The following is an 18,413-nucleotide window of genomic DNA, read 5'->3' on the forward strand; positions in this document are numbered from 1 at the left end:
AAGACAGGTAAGTATGATGGGGTGGGGAGGATAATGGCTTTTTTACTGAACAACAATACCGTATTTATTTTCTATGGGAGCATGCCGGCTCCCATAGAAATGAATGGGAAGTGTCTGTCCATTCATTTCTATGGGGAGCGCTCGCATGCCGGCTCCCATAGAAATGAATAGGAAGTGTCCGGCAGCCCTGCTGTCACGCCGGCCTGAAACAGAACGTGAAACTTACCGAGCAGTGCAGGGCGGGCGGGCGGGCATTCAGGCCTCCTCTTCCTCCGATGTCCTGACCACTTCCTTCGGCGCTCGCTAACTGATAATGGCCTGGGCGCATGCGCAATATCATAATGCTTCTACTACGGCTACTGCGCATGCGCCCAGGCCATTATCAGTTAGCGAGCGCCGGAGGAGGCGGACGGAACATCGGAGGAAGAGGAGGCCTGAATGCCCGCCCACCCTGCACCGCTCGGTAAGTTTCACATTCTGTTTCAGGCTTTTATTTTAAAACGGGGGGGTAGTTTAATCTAACTTTTACGGTTGGGCTCTATCAGCATGATTTTGCTGATAGAGCCCCTCCTCGCCTGCCGAGCGCTTCCAATAGAAGCGGCTGGCACGCGGGGGGTTAAGCGGCCGCTGGCAAAGTCTGCCTGCCGCCGCTTTCAATAACATATAATGCGCACCGGACTGCGGCTTATAGTCCGGTGCGCCTTATATATGAACCGAGACGGACTATAAGGCGCTCATGGGCAATGCGCCTTATAGTCCGTAAAATACGGTATATGATTATTATGACCTTACTGGGATATTAATGCACGATCACGTTATATTGTATATGTATGCACTGTTTAATATGTTTATATATGTATGTATAACACTATATATATTTATATATATACTTTGTTTTATGCACTTGCACTTGCTTGATAAAGGCTCAGTGGAGCTGAAACATTTCTTTTACATGGAATAACTTCACCATTACCGGTTAAAGTGACTTAGAGTGCTGCCGATAGATAGATAGATAGATAGATAGATAGATAGATAGGAGATAGATAGATAGAGATAGATAGATAGATAGATAGATAGATAGATAGATAGTAAAAAAAAAAAATCCAGAAGCAGCACAGCATACAAACTGGGTGCAAAGCCAAACTAGAAGATGGATATATACAGTAAGAAATGGAAAAAATGGCAGCTCTCCAACATTTAGAAAAAGTGTGCGTTTATTCCAAGCAGCGATGTTTTGGTTCTTATCAGAACCTTTTTCAAGCTTGAAAAAGAACTGAAACGTCGCTGCTTGGAATAAACCCACACTTTTTCTAAATGTTGGAGAGCTGCCATTTTTTCCACTTATTAGATAGACAGACAGACAGACATGCAGTGCATCCAAATGCAATTTTCACAAACATTGACTGATGTCACTTCTCTGTAGGGGAAACCTTGGTTCTCTGCAGCTCCAAGTGCGTCTCCGTGAGGAAACTGTCTTACCATCAGATTACTACAAGCCTCTGGTGCAGTTGCTTTGTCAGGAGGTTAAAGCATCTCCTAAGGTAATACAATAGAAAATAAATGCTGTGTTTCTGATAAGTATCCTGCTATAGGATATCTTAATACTGTATGTGACATAAATATAAGTTGATGCAGACTTTGTGTGTTTTTACATTTTAAAGAGGACCTTTCACCACTCCAAGCCTGTGCAGCTTTCTGCACCATGTTATAGGTGCTGCTGCACAGACTCTGGTGCACTTTGAATTATCTCTCCCCTCGTTTTGGAGCTCTGAGCCCCGTTAATTCTGGCGCCCTGTATGTTAATTAAGCCTTTACAGTCAGAAGGGCGTTTCTGACTATAAAGACAAGAGCTACGTCAGTCTGACACTGTCCAATTAGCATTAGACAGTGTCAGAGCTGCTTCCAGCTGCGTGTTCTCTTGAGTTCTCCGAAGATCAGGCAGTCGTCTATTTAGAGGGCTGCACAGAAGACCCGGAGAAGCGATCCAGGCCGTGTATTGAAGTGGATGAAGGAGAACTTCACTGACATTGCTCCAGGTAAGTAAAGAAACCCCTAAGCAATGAGCATAAGTGCCCTGTACACCCTGTGGACCTAGGTCTAGCCCCTATACAACGAGCATTAACCCCTATAGCCCCTAGGTAACTAACATTAACCCCTATAGCCCCTAGGCAATGAGCATTGCCTAGGGGCTCTAGGGGTTAATGCTCGTTGCATAGGGTAGTGACTAGTGGTGTGGACAAGGTTTATGTTCGAAGCACTTGCCAGCTGGAGATAAAGGTATCTACTGTATTTTATAGTGACTGGAAGACTATGGAAACTTGTGACTATGGGCAGATGTACCTGCTTTGTGCAGCTTTCTATTATATGTGGGGAATAGCAGACTTATGTACAGTATACAGGGGCTCGTGGAATCCAGGACTGTGCTAGATGGCAGTGTTATCCATCACAGCAAGTCAGTTATAACACAAAATATGGTGGCACATTGAGCAGAATTTGCCAAACACTCTATAATGTACAAAGTAGGCGCAAATATTGTGCCTCTGTTCAGCACAGACCCCAACTACATGTGGATGCTGCTGGATTTGTAAGCAAATGTTTGAGGTTTGCCAAAGTAACAACTACCATAAAACATTTTTCTTAACATTTTTTACTGTTTATTTTCCTCTTATCCTTTGCCTTTCTAGGAACCTGGGTTCCTAGTGGTAAATGCATCCCTGGTTGACCACACCCATTAGATAATTATTATTAATTGAGTATACAGTATGAACAGTATTACCTTGTATTACTCGCCTCAAGGATTTTCAGATGTTTCTGTTAGTAATTTGGACCACTCCATCAGTTTAGTTGGAGTGGATAGAATTGGTCCTTCACTCACAGAGTGCAATAGACTCAACATACTATTTTTTAGACATAGGTTCCAGGAACTCAACTATATTGAACCTGTCCTTGCGATCTTAAAGCATAACTAAACTTTTGAACAAGTAGAAACTTGATGTTATATAAAAGGATGACGGTAAGGTTGCAGTTATATCTGTATGATTTCCAGAGATATAACTGGTTGAAAACCAGTTTTGGATATTTATATTCAGCTGCAGCTATATATATAACATATCCCAATTTCGACTGTATTTTCAACTGGTGAAATCTCTGGAAATCATACAGGTAAAACTGCATTAATAGTGAAAATCTACGACCTCATATGACACACAAAGCTAATTTTTTTAAATCTGTTTTATAATGTCTAAGGTATGGTTGTTTGAAGTGACCCTCCCCCACATTTTTATTTTCTCCTCACTTCACTATGAGAAGCAGAGGACATCTCTCGAGAGAAGCAAGGGAAAGAGTGAATAAATGTAAGGTTTTACAGAAAGGAGCCAACATTTGTTAAAACTTATTTTAACACAGGTAACGCCAAAAAGATCTAAAGTTGCACCATAATTCCTAATATGTGCCAAATAATGGAGACTAGAACATTATTCCAGTTGCCAAAGGACTTAAAATTTGCAAGATACTTACATTGCAATCCTGTGTTATGTGATAATATTGAATTGGTAAATGGAGTTTAGAATCCTAAAGTCAGATCTTGGCATGAATTTCAGATAAATTGTATTCATAAGTACAGGAGACATGGTATTGTCTATAAAAAACTATGTAGAGTAATTTTACATTATGGAACTGAATAAATAACAGTCTCCTAAGCTTCTGTTACATTAGTAATAAAATCTGTTTAAGAATAACAACCCTCTAAAATTACTTTGTACTCCTGAACAATGTGTAACTGTAGTTCCTTGGTGCAGAATAGTCATACGCAGTGATGGTCTGCAGAGTAGTACTTAAGAGTGATGCCAGGTTCACACTAGCATTCGGGCATTTCTGTTCTTCGGGCCCGCGGATCCCATAGCCTATAATATATAATATATAATATAATATAATTTACTGCCCAAAATTAATGGAGAGAACAAACTAAAGAAAAGTACCCAAGTCTTTAAGTATTATTTCTGTCTTTACTTCTTTCTTATTCATTCTGTCCATGCTCCATACACAAGCAGTTTCAAGTTAAAGTGGGTTCTGTGGAGGTGCAAAGGGGAAGAGGAGAAGGAAACAGAGGCTGTCTACTGCATTAAAGGTGTCATTTCTTTCAGTAGAAGGCTTAATACTAATTTCTGACAACCCATCTGTTTTGTGAAAAAGAACTGTCTCTATATATTGCTGATTTCTATTTGCTTGAGGAGTTCTGCCTTTTCTTCCCCTCCACTCTCCATAGAGTTCTATTGTACAGATTTGATTAGTAAGAGAAAGAAGGAGATAAGTCAAGAAACAGACACTTTTCTTATATAAAGTATATTACAAAGCTTGTTATCTTAACCTGAACTGTAGATTTCAGAAAAAAAAATAAAAGTTCAGTTACGCTTTAAAATTTTACATCCAAATACTCCAGTGGCTAAAAGTGGCCATACACAGGAGTTCTCAATAGCTGTTGCTCCTAACTCCCCCATATATATGTACATTCAGCGAAGTTTGTAGGCGTAAGACATCAACAGAGGATTGGGCATGTTGAAATCCAACATACCTGTTCCCAGACATCTGCTATCAGTCTAGTTAGGTGATCCATACACATGAGAAAGTCATCTAAGCACTCTACTAAAGCTGTATAATATACACTCACCGGCCACTTTATTAGGTACACCATGCTAGTAACGGGTTGGACCCCCTTTTGCCTTCAGAACTGCCTCAATTCTTCGTGGCATAGATTCAACAAGGTGCTGGAAGCATTCCTCAGAGATTTTGGTCCATATTGACATGATGGCATCACACAGTTGCCGCAGATTTGTCGGCTGCACATCCATGATGCGAATCTCCCGTTCCACCACATCCCAAAGATGCTCTATTGCAGACCTGGGCAAAGTCCGGCCCCCGGGCCATATCCGGCCCTCTGACTTATTCAGTCCGGCCCGCACAGCTTTGACTAGGGAGGCGTGTCTAGGGGGCGTGTCTAGGGGGCGTGTCTTAGTGCCGGCCGAAGATGGAGATGTGGAGCATGTCATAAAGTACTGAGAGATGTAAGGTGAGCTGCAGGGGGGAGAGAGAGAGTGCGTGTGTGAGTGTGTATATGTGTGTCTGTCTATATTTGTGTGCCTGTCTGTATGTGTGCCTGTCTATGTGTCTGTCCTTATGTGTGCCTGTCTATATGTGTGCCTGTCTCTATATGTGCCTGTCTATGTGTTTGTCTATATGTGTGCCTGTCTATGTGTGTGCCTGTCTATGTGTCTGTCTATATGTGTGCCTGTCTATATGTGTGTCTATGTGTCTGTCTATATGTGTGCCTGTCTATATGTGTGTCTTTGTGTCTGTCTATATATGTGTGAGTGTGTCTATATGTGTCTGTCTATCTGTGTGTGTGTCTTAGCAACCTAGGGGCAGAGATGGAAGGGGAATGTTATACTAGGGCAGAGATGGCAGATGGAGGGGGGGACATGAAACTGGGGGAGAGATGGAGGGGGGGGGACATGAAATGGGGAAAATAAAGGGGGATATGAAACTGAGGGAGAAATGGAGGGGGGGGACATGAAATTGGGGGTAGATGAAGAGGGCACTTAGACAGGGGGGACATTAAACCGTGGAGGTAGGTGGAGGGGGACCCTTCTGCCTCTAGTTGCCCCCAGTTTAATGTCACCCTCCAGCTACCCCTACGGTTTAATGTCTGCTTCCAGCTTCCCGATTTTAATATCCCCCTCTAGTTGCCCTCAGTTTCATGTCCCGCTCCAGCTGTCAATTTATTGCCCACCTCCAACTACCCCACTGTTTAATGTCCCCCTCCAGCTGCCCCAGTTTCATGTCCCCTCTAGTTTCCCCCAGTTTATACTGAGGCACCAGGTGAGGGACTTAATACTGTGGGGCAGTTGGAGGGGACATTATAATGTGGGGACATATAATGTACGGGTGACTGTAGGAGGATTATACTGTGTGGGGGGGCACATGGAAAGATGATTGGGAATGGGCGGAGTCAACGTAGAAGTGGGTGGAGCTACATTTGCCATGGCGCGGCCCTCTAGCATAGTTTCAATTTCTTATACGGCCCCATGGGAAAATTAATTGCCCACCCCTGCTCTATTGGATTGAGATCTGGTGACTGTGGAGGCCATTGGAGTACAGTGAACTCATTGTCATGTTCAAGAAACCAGTCTGAGATGATTCCAGCTTTATGACATGGCGCATTATCCTGCTGAAAGTAGCCATCAGATGTTGGGTACATTGTGGTCATAAAGGGATGGACATGGTCAGCAACAATACTCAGGTAGTCTTTGGCGTTGCAACGATGCTCAATTGGTACCAAGGGGCCCAAAGAGTGCCAAGAAAATATTCCACACACCATGACACCACCAGCACCAGCCTGAACCGTTGATACAAGGCAGGATGGATCCATGCTTTCATGTTGTTGACGCCAAATTCTGACCCTACCATCCGAATGTCGCAGCAGAAATCGAGACTCATCAGACCAGGCAACGTTTTTCCAATCTTCAATTGTCCAATTTCGATGAGCTTGTGCAAATTGTAGCCTCAGTTTCCTGTTCTTAGCTGAAAAGAGTGGCACCCGGTGTGGTCTTCTGCTGCTGTAGCCCATCTGCCTCAAAGTTCGACGTACTGTGCGTTCAGAGATGCTCTTCTGGCTACCTTGGTTGTAACGGGTGGCTATTTGAGTCACTGTTGCCTTTCTATCAGCTCGAACCAGTCTGGCCATTCTCCTCTGACCTCTGGCATCAACAACGCATTTCCGCCCACAGAACTGCCGCTCACTGGATGTTTTTTCTTTTTCGGACCATTCTCTGTAAACCCTAGAGATGGTTGTGCGTGAAAATCCCAGTAGATCAGCAGTTTCTGAAATACTCAGACCAGCCCTTCTGGCACCAACAACCATGCCACGTTCAAAGGCACTCAAATCACCTTTCTTCCCCATACTGATGCTCGGTTTGAACTGCAGGAGATTGTCTTGACCAGGCATGTCAAACATGCGGCCCGCGGGCCGCATGCGGCCCTTTACAGGCATATCTGCGGCCCGCACAAAAGTCTCAAACTTTGTCTCTAAGACACTGGGGGCAGAGATGGAGGGGACATGACACTGGGGGCAGAGATGGGGGACATGAATCTGGGGGCAGAGATGGGGGACATGACACTGGGGGCAGAGATGGAGGGGACATGACACTGGGGGCAGAGATGGAGGGGACATGACACTGGGGGCAGAGATGGGGGACATGAATCTGAGGGCAGAGTTGGGGGACATGAATCTGAGGGCAGAGATGGGGGACATGAATCTGAGGGCAGAGATGGGGGACATGAATCTGGGGGCAGAGATGGGGGACATGACACTGGGGGCAGAGATGGAGGGGACATGACACTGGGGGGCAGAGATGGGGGACATGAATCTGGGGAAGAGATGGGGGACATGAATCTAGGGCAGAGATGTGGAGACATGAATCTGGGGGCAGAGATGTGGAGACATGAATCGAGGGGCAGAGATGTGGAGACATGAATCTGGGGGCAGAGATGGGGGGGACATGAATCTGGGGGCAGAGATGGGGGGACATGAATCTGGGGGCAGAGATGTGGAGACATGAATCTGGGGGCAGAGATGGGGGGACATGAATCTGGGGGAAGAGATGGGGGAGACATGAATCTGGGGCAGAGATGTGGGACATGAATCTGGGGGCAGATGAAGGGTGTATATGTAAATAGATAATTTTCTTTTATGAAACTAACAAAATCTTCTCAGAGAACAAGGCTGACTGATCACCACTTAAAATCTAAAAAAAAAAATTGAAAACAATGATAGCAAATAAATGTTTAGTTTTTAATTGCTGTATTTTTGTTAAATATATGTTGCTGTTACATATTACTACTTCATATCTTGTTTTCATGACTGCTGTTAAAATACGTTCGTGACATTAGCTGCTGTGTGCGGCCCTCGCAACAACCTCTTATTACTCATGTGGCCCTCGGGGTACCCTGAGTTTGACATGCCTGGTCTTGACCATGTCTACATGCCTAAATGCACTGAGTTGCCGCCATGTGATTGGCTGATTAGAAATTAAGTGTTAACGAGTAGTTGGACAGGTGTACCTAATAAAGTGGCCGGTGAGTGTATATGAGTACTTTCAGAGGATTCACTTCTAAATCTGTGTTCATAACGGCTATTTGCTGCATTACGGAGTGCAATTTTTTACTGCATGATATGATTTCCCCAAATGCTTGAAGTGACATTTGTTCTAAATAGGAAAAAAGTGGACATTTAATAACTCTGATTGATGAGACCACATCGGCTGAATGTAGACAGGAAGTGGCCGCCAACCTGGTAAAAATCTTTTTGGGACAAGGGCTAGCGAAAGAATTTTTGGATCTGCTCTTCAGATTGGAACTTGATAAAACAAGTAAGTAAAATTTATTTTAATGGTAGATGTGCAGATAGTGTGACAAATATTTCCTGCACAACTTAAAGGTGTATACACTTTACCCACTTTCCTGATGTCTTCTATCTGTCCCCTACTCCTTGCAGCCTACTGAAGCTATAAAAAGTAGGGAACAAAATATAAGGAGTTTAACTGCAGGACTATGGGTTTGTTGTCTGAACCCATTCCCCTAAATGAGTCATTTGGGTCAAGGAAAACGGTTCCAAAAGTCTGATCTGTGAAAAAATTAAGCATGCTCTACTTTTTCATGGTGCTACATGACTGATGTACTTGGTTGTGAATAGGCACTTACTGCTCATGTACAACAAATGACAGTTATCCTGGAAAGTCTGAAACAAGTACACTTTAATGCATCTTTCATGTTTTTGGTTTTGTATAATTGCTACAGATGAACCAAACACATTATTCAGAAGCAACTCTTTGGCCTCTAAATCAATGGAATCATTTCTTAAGGTAAATGATTGATTTCTCTTAAAGTGGAACTCACTGCTCCTTCTATATCTGCTTCAGTGAATAATTGTGCTCTCCATAACTTAACAAACCTTGAACATCTTTTCTTAGAACTCTTGTGCCATTTCTTGTTTTCCTCCTAAAAATATATGATTAAATTGGCAGAACAGATTGGATGTTTTCAGGCTGTATAGGAACACCCCCCTAACTTTGTAGCACTTTAGTGAATTTCTTCAGATATTTGTAGAAGAAATATATGAAGAATGAAATAACACACAGTTATCACAAAAGATGCTCCAGAATTGTTATGTGCATGAAAATACACCATTTGCAAAAAAGACATGTCAGGAATGTGAAAAATGTGAAAACGCAGCATCTTGGCCATGGTGGAAACGCCACAGCAAAAAACACAGCATTTTACAGTACCCTCAAAGTGGATGGGTTTCTGGCTAATCCCATCCACATATTGCATATCTGCAGCATTTTTGAAAATCGCAGCATGTCAATTATATCTGCGGAAAGGCTAGAAGACAGTCCGCAAAGGAAAACTCTGCAAAAGTGCAATGAAAAATCTCTACAATCGCATCACACTTCTTTTCACAGCATTTTTTATTTTATTTTTTTGTTGCATTTCACTACATGGGGCCTTAGCCTAAATTTGTTTTTTGGGTTTTTTTTGTGATTACCTGTTTTCAACATCATGTTTTTAGGTGAGAACCTCCTGCAGCTACCACTTTTTTTTTTGTGTGTGTGCTGGCAAAGTATTTCCAGCTAGCTAGGTCAGGTTCACATCTGCGTTCAGTATTCCGTTCGGGGAATCCACGCATTGACAGGTGGTGAACTTATGAAAGCACATGGACCCCATAGACTATAATGGGGTCCGTGTGTTTTCTGTGTGCTGTCCCCACGAGTCATGCGGAGAGAGAAGTACTTCATGAACTACTTTCCTCTCCACATGACTTGTGTGGACACCGTACAAAAAACACGCGACCCAATCATAGTCTATGGGGTCCGAGGGGTTTCATAAGCTCTCCGCTTGTCAATGCACTCGGTATTCCGTTTGGGGGGGGTCTCATGTGGACTCCCCGAACAGAATACCCAACGCAGATGTGAATCAGGCCTTACTGTGAATTTATGGCAAGTGTTTATATAAAAGTAAATACCAGTTTATTGATAAATACTTTGTGTTATTTGTTTCTTTTCCTAGTAATTTGATATGTTGTTTGTTCCACAGGTAGCAGGAACACAATATCTGCACAGTGTTGTTGGCCCAACAATAAATCGTATTTTTGAAGAGAAGAAATATATTGAACTAGATCCCAGTAAAGTAGAGATAAAAGAAGCGGGGTAGGTGTTGCCTGAGCTTAAAGAGGACCTTTCACCACTTGGAGCATATGACGTTTTATATACCGCTAGAAAGTCAGCTTTCATGTTCTGTGCCCCCGGTGAAGAGCCATCGGTGCCGGTACCATAGCTCTTCACTGTCAGAAAGGCGTTTCTGACAATCAGTCAGGAACGCCCTTCCTCACAGCAGCATCTATAGCGCTGTACTGTTAGAGGGGGGGAACGCTTCCCTCCCCTCCTGATAGTACTCATCCATAGATGAGTACTGAGGGGGTGTGAAAGGTCCTCCTTAAAATACTTCTGTCACTCTACAATGTGAAGAATAAAACTGTGTTTACACAACTTATTTTATTTATTTTTTTAATGTATATATACATTGATGGGACAAGATCTGTTTGTTCCTTAGGCATTGGTTTCAGAATGTGTCCACCACCCTTGGTCTCCGAAGTTCAGTATGATAATTGTCAGACAATCATTAATTCACTTTATTGTACCAGCCACTGGTGTTCTTATATATGTTATAATATATAATATATTATATTATAATATATAGGAAAAACTGAGTGGTAAAATATGGGAAAATTTACAGGCAGAATTATTTTTTTTCTATCCCTAACCAGAGTTGCCCTATGTGACCACAACTCTTGCTACCTTTTGTGCCATCCCTGCAAAGAAATTACAAGTAATTGCAAGAACAATGCTTATGGCTAAGTGCAACTACTAAACCTTCACCAAAGAATAGAGGTGCAAAATCTGCACCTCCATATAGGCCAGGCAGGATAAAAGCATTGGTGGATTGTACAGAAGAGAAAATTGCTAGGGCTGTACCAATTCTTGTAAAATTAACATTTCTCCATTAAGATCAATTTTACAGACAGTCTTTTTATTCTGACCAAAGTTGCTTATGTGGCTTCTTTCTATACAAACAGAATCTGGGAAACGATTTTCTGTAATCCAGTAAACGTCACAGCCTACCACAGTTGTTGAGTAATTGATTATCTGTGAAATCTTTAGGCGAGGTATAAACTTGTGACTTTGTAACTACAAAACTGTCACTTTTCAATTGCTATGCAATAATTTGCCTGTTACTTACAAGTGACCCATAGCAGACTTTATCAATTGGCATTTAGACTTTGTAACTTGTAACTTTACATAGCTTCAATAGTTGTATGTTTTAGCTATGCATCTGGAAACCAAAGTAATGGAACTGTATACAACTGTAATAAAAATAATAATACTAAAGATATATTATATCTTATATTATAGTAGTGCCAATATATCAGAATATCTAACCAAAGTAATTCATCTGATGGGCAATTGTGCTGAGGCCGTTCTCTAACCACAGGACCCTAAGCATTTGCTTGGGCTCACTTATGGGTAGCCCATCCCTGAAAAAGTATTGGGCAACCATCTTTTTCTCAGCATACAGTATATAAATGGAGATACTGCTTTGATAATATGTATGGTCATTTATTCTCCTGTTTCCATTGCCTGTATTGGACATTTTATTATTACATATAGTTATGGCTTTCAGAGTCTTGTAAACTAAACAATGAACTAATGTCTGAGAGGTCGGATGTTTGACCTTCCTGTGACTGTTTGGAACACATCAATTATTTAGGAGGGAACGGAAGTATATTTCTTGAGAGTCTTTTTACTAACAACAAAAGCTAATGGACGCTGCCAGTAAATTACTAAACACACCCCATAAACTACTGGTTGACCCTAAAACTGCTTCATGTAAACTTTATTTTGCTGCTAAAATATCATTTAATAAGGAAATATATTAGTCTTGTTTGGTTTACTTGTTTTATTTACTTAAGGGTTTATTTATGTACGGGCTGACGTTATTAAGCAGTTCTGAAGTTGAAGAACTACAGAGAATATCTGTCAGTTTCTTCTAGCTCATAGTCTTCAATAATGGGATTTCTTTGTCCTAATAGAAAAAACAATACGACACTAAAATGGTGAGCCAGAGAAATGCTGTCCAACCACAGAGATGCATACACTTGGCACAGCAAAACTTGAAGGATGTATTGGCTAAACTAAAAATACCAATGAATTCTAAAAATCCTAGATTTATAATAATGCATTATATGACCATAATATATGAACATCTGGCTAAACTGCTGAAATGCCCTTGGTTCCCCAAGTATAGGTTTTGTTATGGTTAGGATATCTGTGTCTATACAGCCACAATAGCTTTATTGCGGTGATGTAGCTGTTTAGTGGTTCCCTGCAATTAAATACAAGGGTCTGTGCAGCCCTTTGTCATGTTGAGATAAGAAAAGCTTAAAAGATTACAATTCTGTAGACTATCATTATATACTCCAGCTTCATAGGGAAACTGCCACTGAATTTGACCACCCAAACTTCTAAATTGATTACCGTATTTTTCGGACTATAAGACGCACCGGACCATAAGACGCACTAAGGTTTTAGAGGAGGAAAATAGGGGAAAAAAAAATTTTAAGGAAAAAAAATTGGTGAAATATTTAATGACCTAATAATATAATATTTCACCAATGTAAATAGAACCGGGGGCTTTCGGACACAGGGATACCAAATGTGTATGTGTTTCACAGTAATGTTTTTGTTTTATATGTATTGTAGGGATATGGGGGTGATTTGAACATATCTATCTATCTAATCTATCCTATCTATCTATCTATGTATCTATCTATCTCCTATCTGTCTGTCTGTCTATCTATCTATCTATGTATCTATCTATCTCCTGTCTGTCTGTCTGTCTATCTATCTATGTATCTATCTCCTATCTGTCTGTCTGTCTATCTATCTATCTGTATCTATCTGTATCTATCTATCTATTCTATCTAATCTCATCCATGGATGGAAAGAGACACCCTGCAGTGAAGCTATGTAAGAAGAGAAAAAGGGGCGGGCCAGACGGGTGAAGGAGGTGTGGTTTTCTAAGCAAACTTGAAACCACACCTCTTTCACCCGTCTGGCCCGCCCCTCCTTCACTGCCTCTTAGATCTTGCTTCTGCAATAAAGCCACACCAGGCAGGGAAGTAGGGGCGGGCCAGACGGGTGAAGGAGGCGTGGTTTCAAGCTTGCCGAGAAAACCACACCTCCTCCTCCCGTTTGGCCCGCCCCTCCTTCCCTGTCTGTGTAGTTTCATTGCCGGAGCCAGATCTGAGAGGCAGTGAAGGAGGGACGAGCCAGACGGGTGAAAGAGGTGTGGTTTTCTCGGCAAGCTTGAAACCACGCTTCCTTCACCTGTCTGGCCCGCCCTTACTTCCCTGCCTCTCAGATCTCGCTCCTGCAAACACGCCACACAGACAGGGAAGGAGGGGCAGAGCAGGCAGGCACCGTGCTGCTCTCCGTGCTGCTCCTCATAGACAGGACACAGACGCTGCACACGCTGCATTCGGACTATAAGACGCACACACATTTTCCTCCCATATTGGGAGGAAAAAAAGTGCGTCTTATAGTCCGAAAAATACGGTATATAGAGGCGAGAGAGACATGTATCTAGTGTATGTATAGCAGCAGTGCAGCAATAAAGCATCCTATAGAGTATGACCCCTGCAATATATACAAATTAGTTTGCTTGGCGTTTCTTCAGCAGACAACTGTTTTGCTATCTCTTTGACATTCTCTCCTATCTAGGCTTGGTTGAAATCTCTTTGCAGGGATGTGGATGATGTAGGAGGCATAAAAGACAACTCCAATCCTGCAGCTTAACATCCTGAGATGCCATCTGTGCTCAATAGTGACTATAGTCTATAGTGTATGACAGAAGAATGTCTGCCTCTGGCATCCCATAATGTCCTGCAAGACCACCACGCCAAAGATGTTGCGTAAAGGGGTGCCTCTCAGTGTAAAGTACAACTCATCCACAAAAAATATCCCCTATACAGCCACATTGAATCATTATTATTATTATTATTATTATATTTTTAAGTTTTATCTCTCAGAATGTGACAGTGAAGAAACGAGCCGTGCCTTGTCCATAAGGACAAAGTAAACTCTGCTTCTTAAAAGTCACAGTTAAAAGACTCTGTAAATCTTTGGAGCCTGCGTTGCGGTCTATGCAAAGATGCATTTTATTAGAAAATATGCTGCTTTTGTTTGTTACTTCTATACTGTTTATATTGAATGATGGCTGACAAAACAGAAGACACTTACATGAGATACAATGGGGAAAATCAGCAGTCAATTTAAGAAAAAAAATTATCAAAATACAGTGGGGCAAAAAAGTATTTAGTCAGTCACCAATAGTGCAAGTTCCACCACTTAAAAAGATGAGAGGCGTCTGTAATTTACATCATAGGTAGACCTCAACTATGAGAGACAAAATGAGAAAACAAATCCAGAAAATCTGATTTTGTAAGAATTTATTTGCAAATTATGGTGGAAAATAAGTATTTGGTCAGTAACAAAATTTCATCTCAATACTTTGTTATATATCCTTTGTTGGCAATGACAGAGGTCAAACGTTTTCTGTAAGTCTTCACAAGGTTGGCACACACTGTTGTTGGTATGTTGGCCCATTCCTCCATGCAGATCTCCTCTAGAGCAGTGATGTTTTGGGGCTGTCGCTTGGCAACACGGACTTTCAACTCCCTCCAAAGGTTTTCTATAGGGTTGAGATCTGGAGACTGGCTAGGCCACTCCAGGACCTTGAAATGCTTCTTACAAAGCCACTCCTTCATTTCCCTGGCGGTGTGCTTTGGATCATTGTCATGTTGAAAGACCCAGCCACATTTCATCTTCAATGCCCTTGATGATGGAAGGAGGTTTGCACTCAAAATCTCACAATACATGGCCCCATTCATTCTTTCATGCACCCGGATCAGTCGTCCTGGCCCCTTTGCAGAGAAACAGCCCCAAAGCATGATGTTTCCACCCCCATGCTTTACAGTAGGTATGGTGTTTGATGGATGCAACTCAGTATTCTTTTTCCTCCAAACACGAAAAGTTGTGTTTCTACCAAACAGTTCCAGTTTGGTTTCATCAGACCATAGGACATTCTCCCAATACTCTTCTGGATCATCCAAATGCTCTCTAGCAAACTTCAGACGGGCCCAGACATGTACTGGCTTAAGCAGTGGGACACGTCTGGCACTGCAGGATCTGAGTCCCTGGCGGTGTAGTGTGTTACTGATGGTAGGCTTTGTTACATTGGTCCCAGCTCTCTGCAGTTCATTCACTAGATTCTGGGATTTTTGCTCACCGTTCTTGTGATCATTTTGACCCCACGGGGTGAGATTTTGCGTGGAGCCCCAGATCGAGGGAGATTATCAGTGGTCTTGTATGTCTTCCATTTTCTAATTATTGCTCCCACAGTTGATTTCTTCAATCCAAGCTGGTTGCCTATTGAAGATTCAGTCTTCCCAGCCTGTTGCAGGGCTACAATTTTATTTCTGGTGTCCTTTGACAGCTCTTTGGTCTTCACCATAGTGGAGTTTGGAGTCTGACTGTTTGAGGGTGTGCACAGGTGTAAGTTTAATCAGGTGCCATTACTACAGGTAATGAGTGGAGGAAAGAGGAGACTCTTAAAGAAGAAGTTACAGGTCTGTGAGAGCCAGAAATCTTGATTGTTTGTAGGTGACCAAATACTTATTTTCCACCATAATTTGCAAATAAATTCTTACAAAATCAGACAATGTGATTTTCTGGATTTGTTTTCTCATTTTGTCTCTCATAGTTGAGGTCTACCTATGATGTAAATTACAGACGCCTCTCATCTTTTTAAGTGGTGGATCTTGCATTATTGGTGACTGACTAAATACTTTTTTGCCCCACTGTATATGACGGACATATTTACGTCATACATTAGATGTATTTTTATTGTGCACTACCAATTCTGTGAATTTATGTCTCAGGTGCTCGGGCTTACACCGGATTCAGACTGAGAGTGAAATAATTCTTCAAAGTGCTCAACACCTCCAATCTTATCTTACTGAGCTACTAATAGCAATTGCTAAGTCGGTGAAGATCTGTCCTGTGACCATACGTGCCACTTTCCGCCAACTATACAAGAGGGTGGAAGAACGGTTTCCAGAAAATAAACACATGGTTTGTTTAAAGTGCATCAGTTATCTGCTGTTATAGACCGAATATTGTACAAGAGGGCCCTCTGCTGTTTATGAAGTGGTACTTGGGACAGATTAGGGTCGATAAAGTTAGGTCTTTGCTGGATATTAAAAAAAAAAGTAAATTCTGGCAAGGTGTATTGCAATATAAAAATGGCAATTTATAATATGCTCTAAAGAATTAGTACAGTGTCAATGGAGAAATATTATTATTATTATTATTATTATTAATATTATTATTATTGGCTGTGGCCAGCAACTTGATACAAAATGCAAAATGTCACCTTTTGGAATACTGTATTCTGTATATTTATTATTTTTTGCTAGACACATTTGGCATTCTCATTTTGTAAGTTTAATTTGATTGCCTTTTATTGCTTTATTACTAAATGTATACCAAGGGTCTCAAAAGGGCAGGGAACATAAGATCAAGATTTTAAGTGAAAAGGAACTGATTAACACCCTGATTCTAGTGAGTTAACAATTAAGACTCCAAAGAGATGACTGATAGGCTGTGTTCTACACTTAAGTAAAGTAATTCTGTTATTGGTACTAACCTCTGCTGGTTCTGTTTTTTTCAGAATGTGAAGTTCATTGCAGTGACGAGTTTCTTGTGTCTTCGGTTTTTCTCCCCTGCAATAATGTCACCTAAGCTCTTCCATCTCAGAGAAAAGCATGCGGATGCTCGAACAAGCCGGACTTTGCTTCTCCTAGCTAAGGTGACAAAGCATTAAAAATGTATGTTTGGTTGGAGGAAAATGGGAATTTTCTAGCTTGCAATTGTAAAACTACAAAGTTCTTTATAATGGTGTTATATTTATTAAAGGCTGTACAGAATGTTGGTAACATGGATGCTCCAGCAAGCAGAGCCAAGGAGTCCTGGATGGCTCCACTGCAGCCAACCATCCAACAAGGGGTTTCTCAGCTGAAGGAATTCATCATCAAACTTATAGACATTGAGGAGAAGGAAGGTGAGTTTTCCTTTTCCCTCTCCAGCCCATAGTAGTCTCCTCCACTTTTTCGGTCTTCAGCATCTTGGAGGCAGAGTGCGCCTCACATGACATCATCATATTGGAACATCATGCAGAGGAGGCTGCTGTGGGCAGGAGCAGGGATAGGCACGTTAATAGTGGCCATTACTCCAGAACAGGTATTGGTGTTGTCACTGTATGGAGGAGGGGGGTACTTACTGTATGGGGGGCTTGTAAAGGGCTCCTTACTATATGGAGGCCTGTAAAGAGCCAGTATAGTGTGAGGTGCCAGTAAAGGGGAAATACTGTGGGGGGACATTGTACGTTAGGAAAGAGGGATGTTATACTGTGGGAGCCAGGAAAGGGGTTATTGTGGGAGCCAGTAATGGACTGATCAGGCAGAAACGTCACTTTTATTGCAGATTTTTGTGCATTTTTTTGAGCCAAAGCCCAGAAAGGAATGGGAAGTATATAGGAAGTACTTATATTTCTACCTTTTTTTCAATCCACTCTTGGCTCTAGCTCAAACAAATGCAGCAAAATCTGCAACAAAAAGAGCTGTATTTCCGCAACGTGGAGCTTCAGCCTAAAAGTTAGAAAATAGTGCAGTGTCCAGAGGAAAATATTTCAGCTGTATGATAACTGGAAAATAATGTTTAATAGCAAAAGGCATCTGTAAGATAAAAGCACAGTTCATTATACGTGTCCTTACATTCTGACTTTGTTTCTATGTTAGAGCTGGATCTGCAGAAGTCGCTAAACCTTCAGAGTCTAACAGTTAAAGAAGGTCAACTAATGGTCTATAAAACCAAATGTAAAGGATACCTGTTGACATCATATTTCAAAAAGCTCTACCTCTCATTAACTATTGATGCATTAAGTTTTGCAAAGACTCAATTTTCCAAGGTTAGAAATTTTTATGTAAACTAATGTTTTTCTTCATACTTTTTTATGTTCCTGTTATTATGAATATTAAGCCTACTGCATGTTTGACATAAGATGGAACCTAATTGTCCTGTATACAAGGATCCATGTAAACTAATTTCTATCTGAACTCTGATTTAAGATGCTTTACATTTGCCCACAACCCATTTTATATGAAACCAGGCATAGTGATCTGCTGA

The 18,413-nt window shown here is 41.6% G+C and overlaps 1 protein-coding gene across 3 annotated transcripts in view; it reads left to right on the forward strand.

The window, feature by feature from the left end:
- The window catches only part of LOC142195221 (ras GTPase-activating protein 4-like), a 119,672-nt gene that overhangs the window by 87,800 nt on the left and 13,459 nt on the right, over positions 1–18,413 (forward strand). For all 3 annotated transcript variants that reach the window (XR_012715076.1, XM_075264815.1, XM_075264814.1), the window contains 8 exons: positions 1,424–1,541; positions 8,270–8,423; positions 8,851–8,915; positions 10,147–10,259; positions 16,109–16,301; positions 16,900–17,037; positions 17,145–17,289; positions 18,026–18,195. Coding sequence is in view for 2 of the 3 variants with exons in the window: in XM_075264815.1 (XP_075120916.1) it covers positions 1,424–1,541; positions 8,270–8,423; positions 8,851–8,915; positions 10,147–10,259; positions 16,109–16,301; positions 16,900–17,037; positions 17,145–17,289; positions 18,026–18,195 (1,096 nt within the window). In the remaining variant the exon portion in view is untranslated. The remainder of the gene's footprint in view (positions 1–1,423; positions 1,542–8,269; positions 8,424–8,850; positions 8,916–10,146; positions 10,260–16,108; positions 16,302–16,899; positions 17,038–17,144; positions 17,290–18,025; positions 18,196–18,413) is intronic.

The sequence above is a fragment of the Leptodactylus fuscus genome, chromosome 2 (genome assembly GCF_031893055.1).
Source record: "Leptodactylus fuscus isolate aLepFus1 chromosome 2, aLepFus1.hap2, whole genome shotgun sequence".
Lineage (NCBI taxonomy): Eukaryota > Metazoa > Chordata > Amphibia > Anura > Leptodactylidae > Leptodactylus > Leptodactylus fuscus.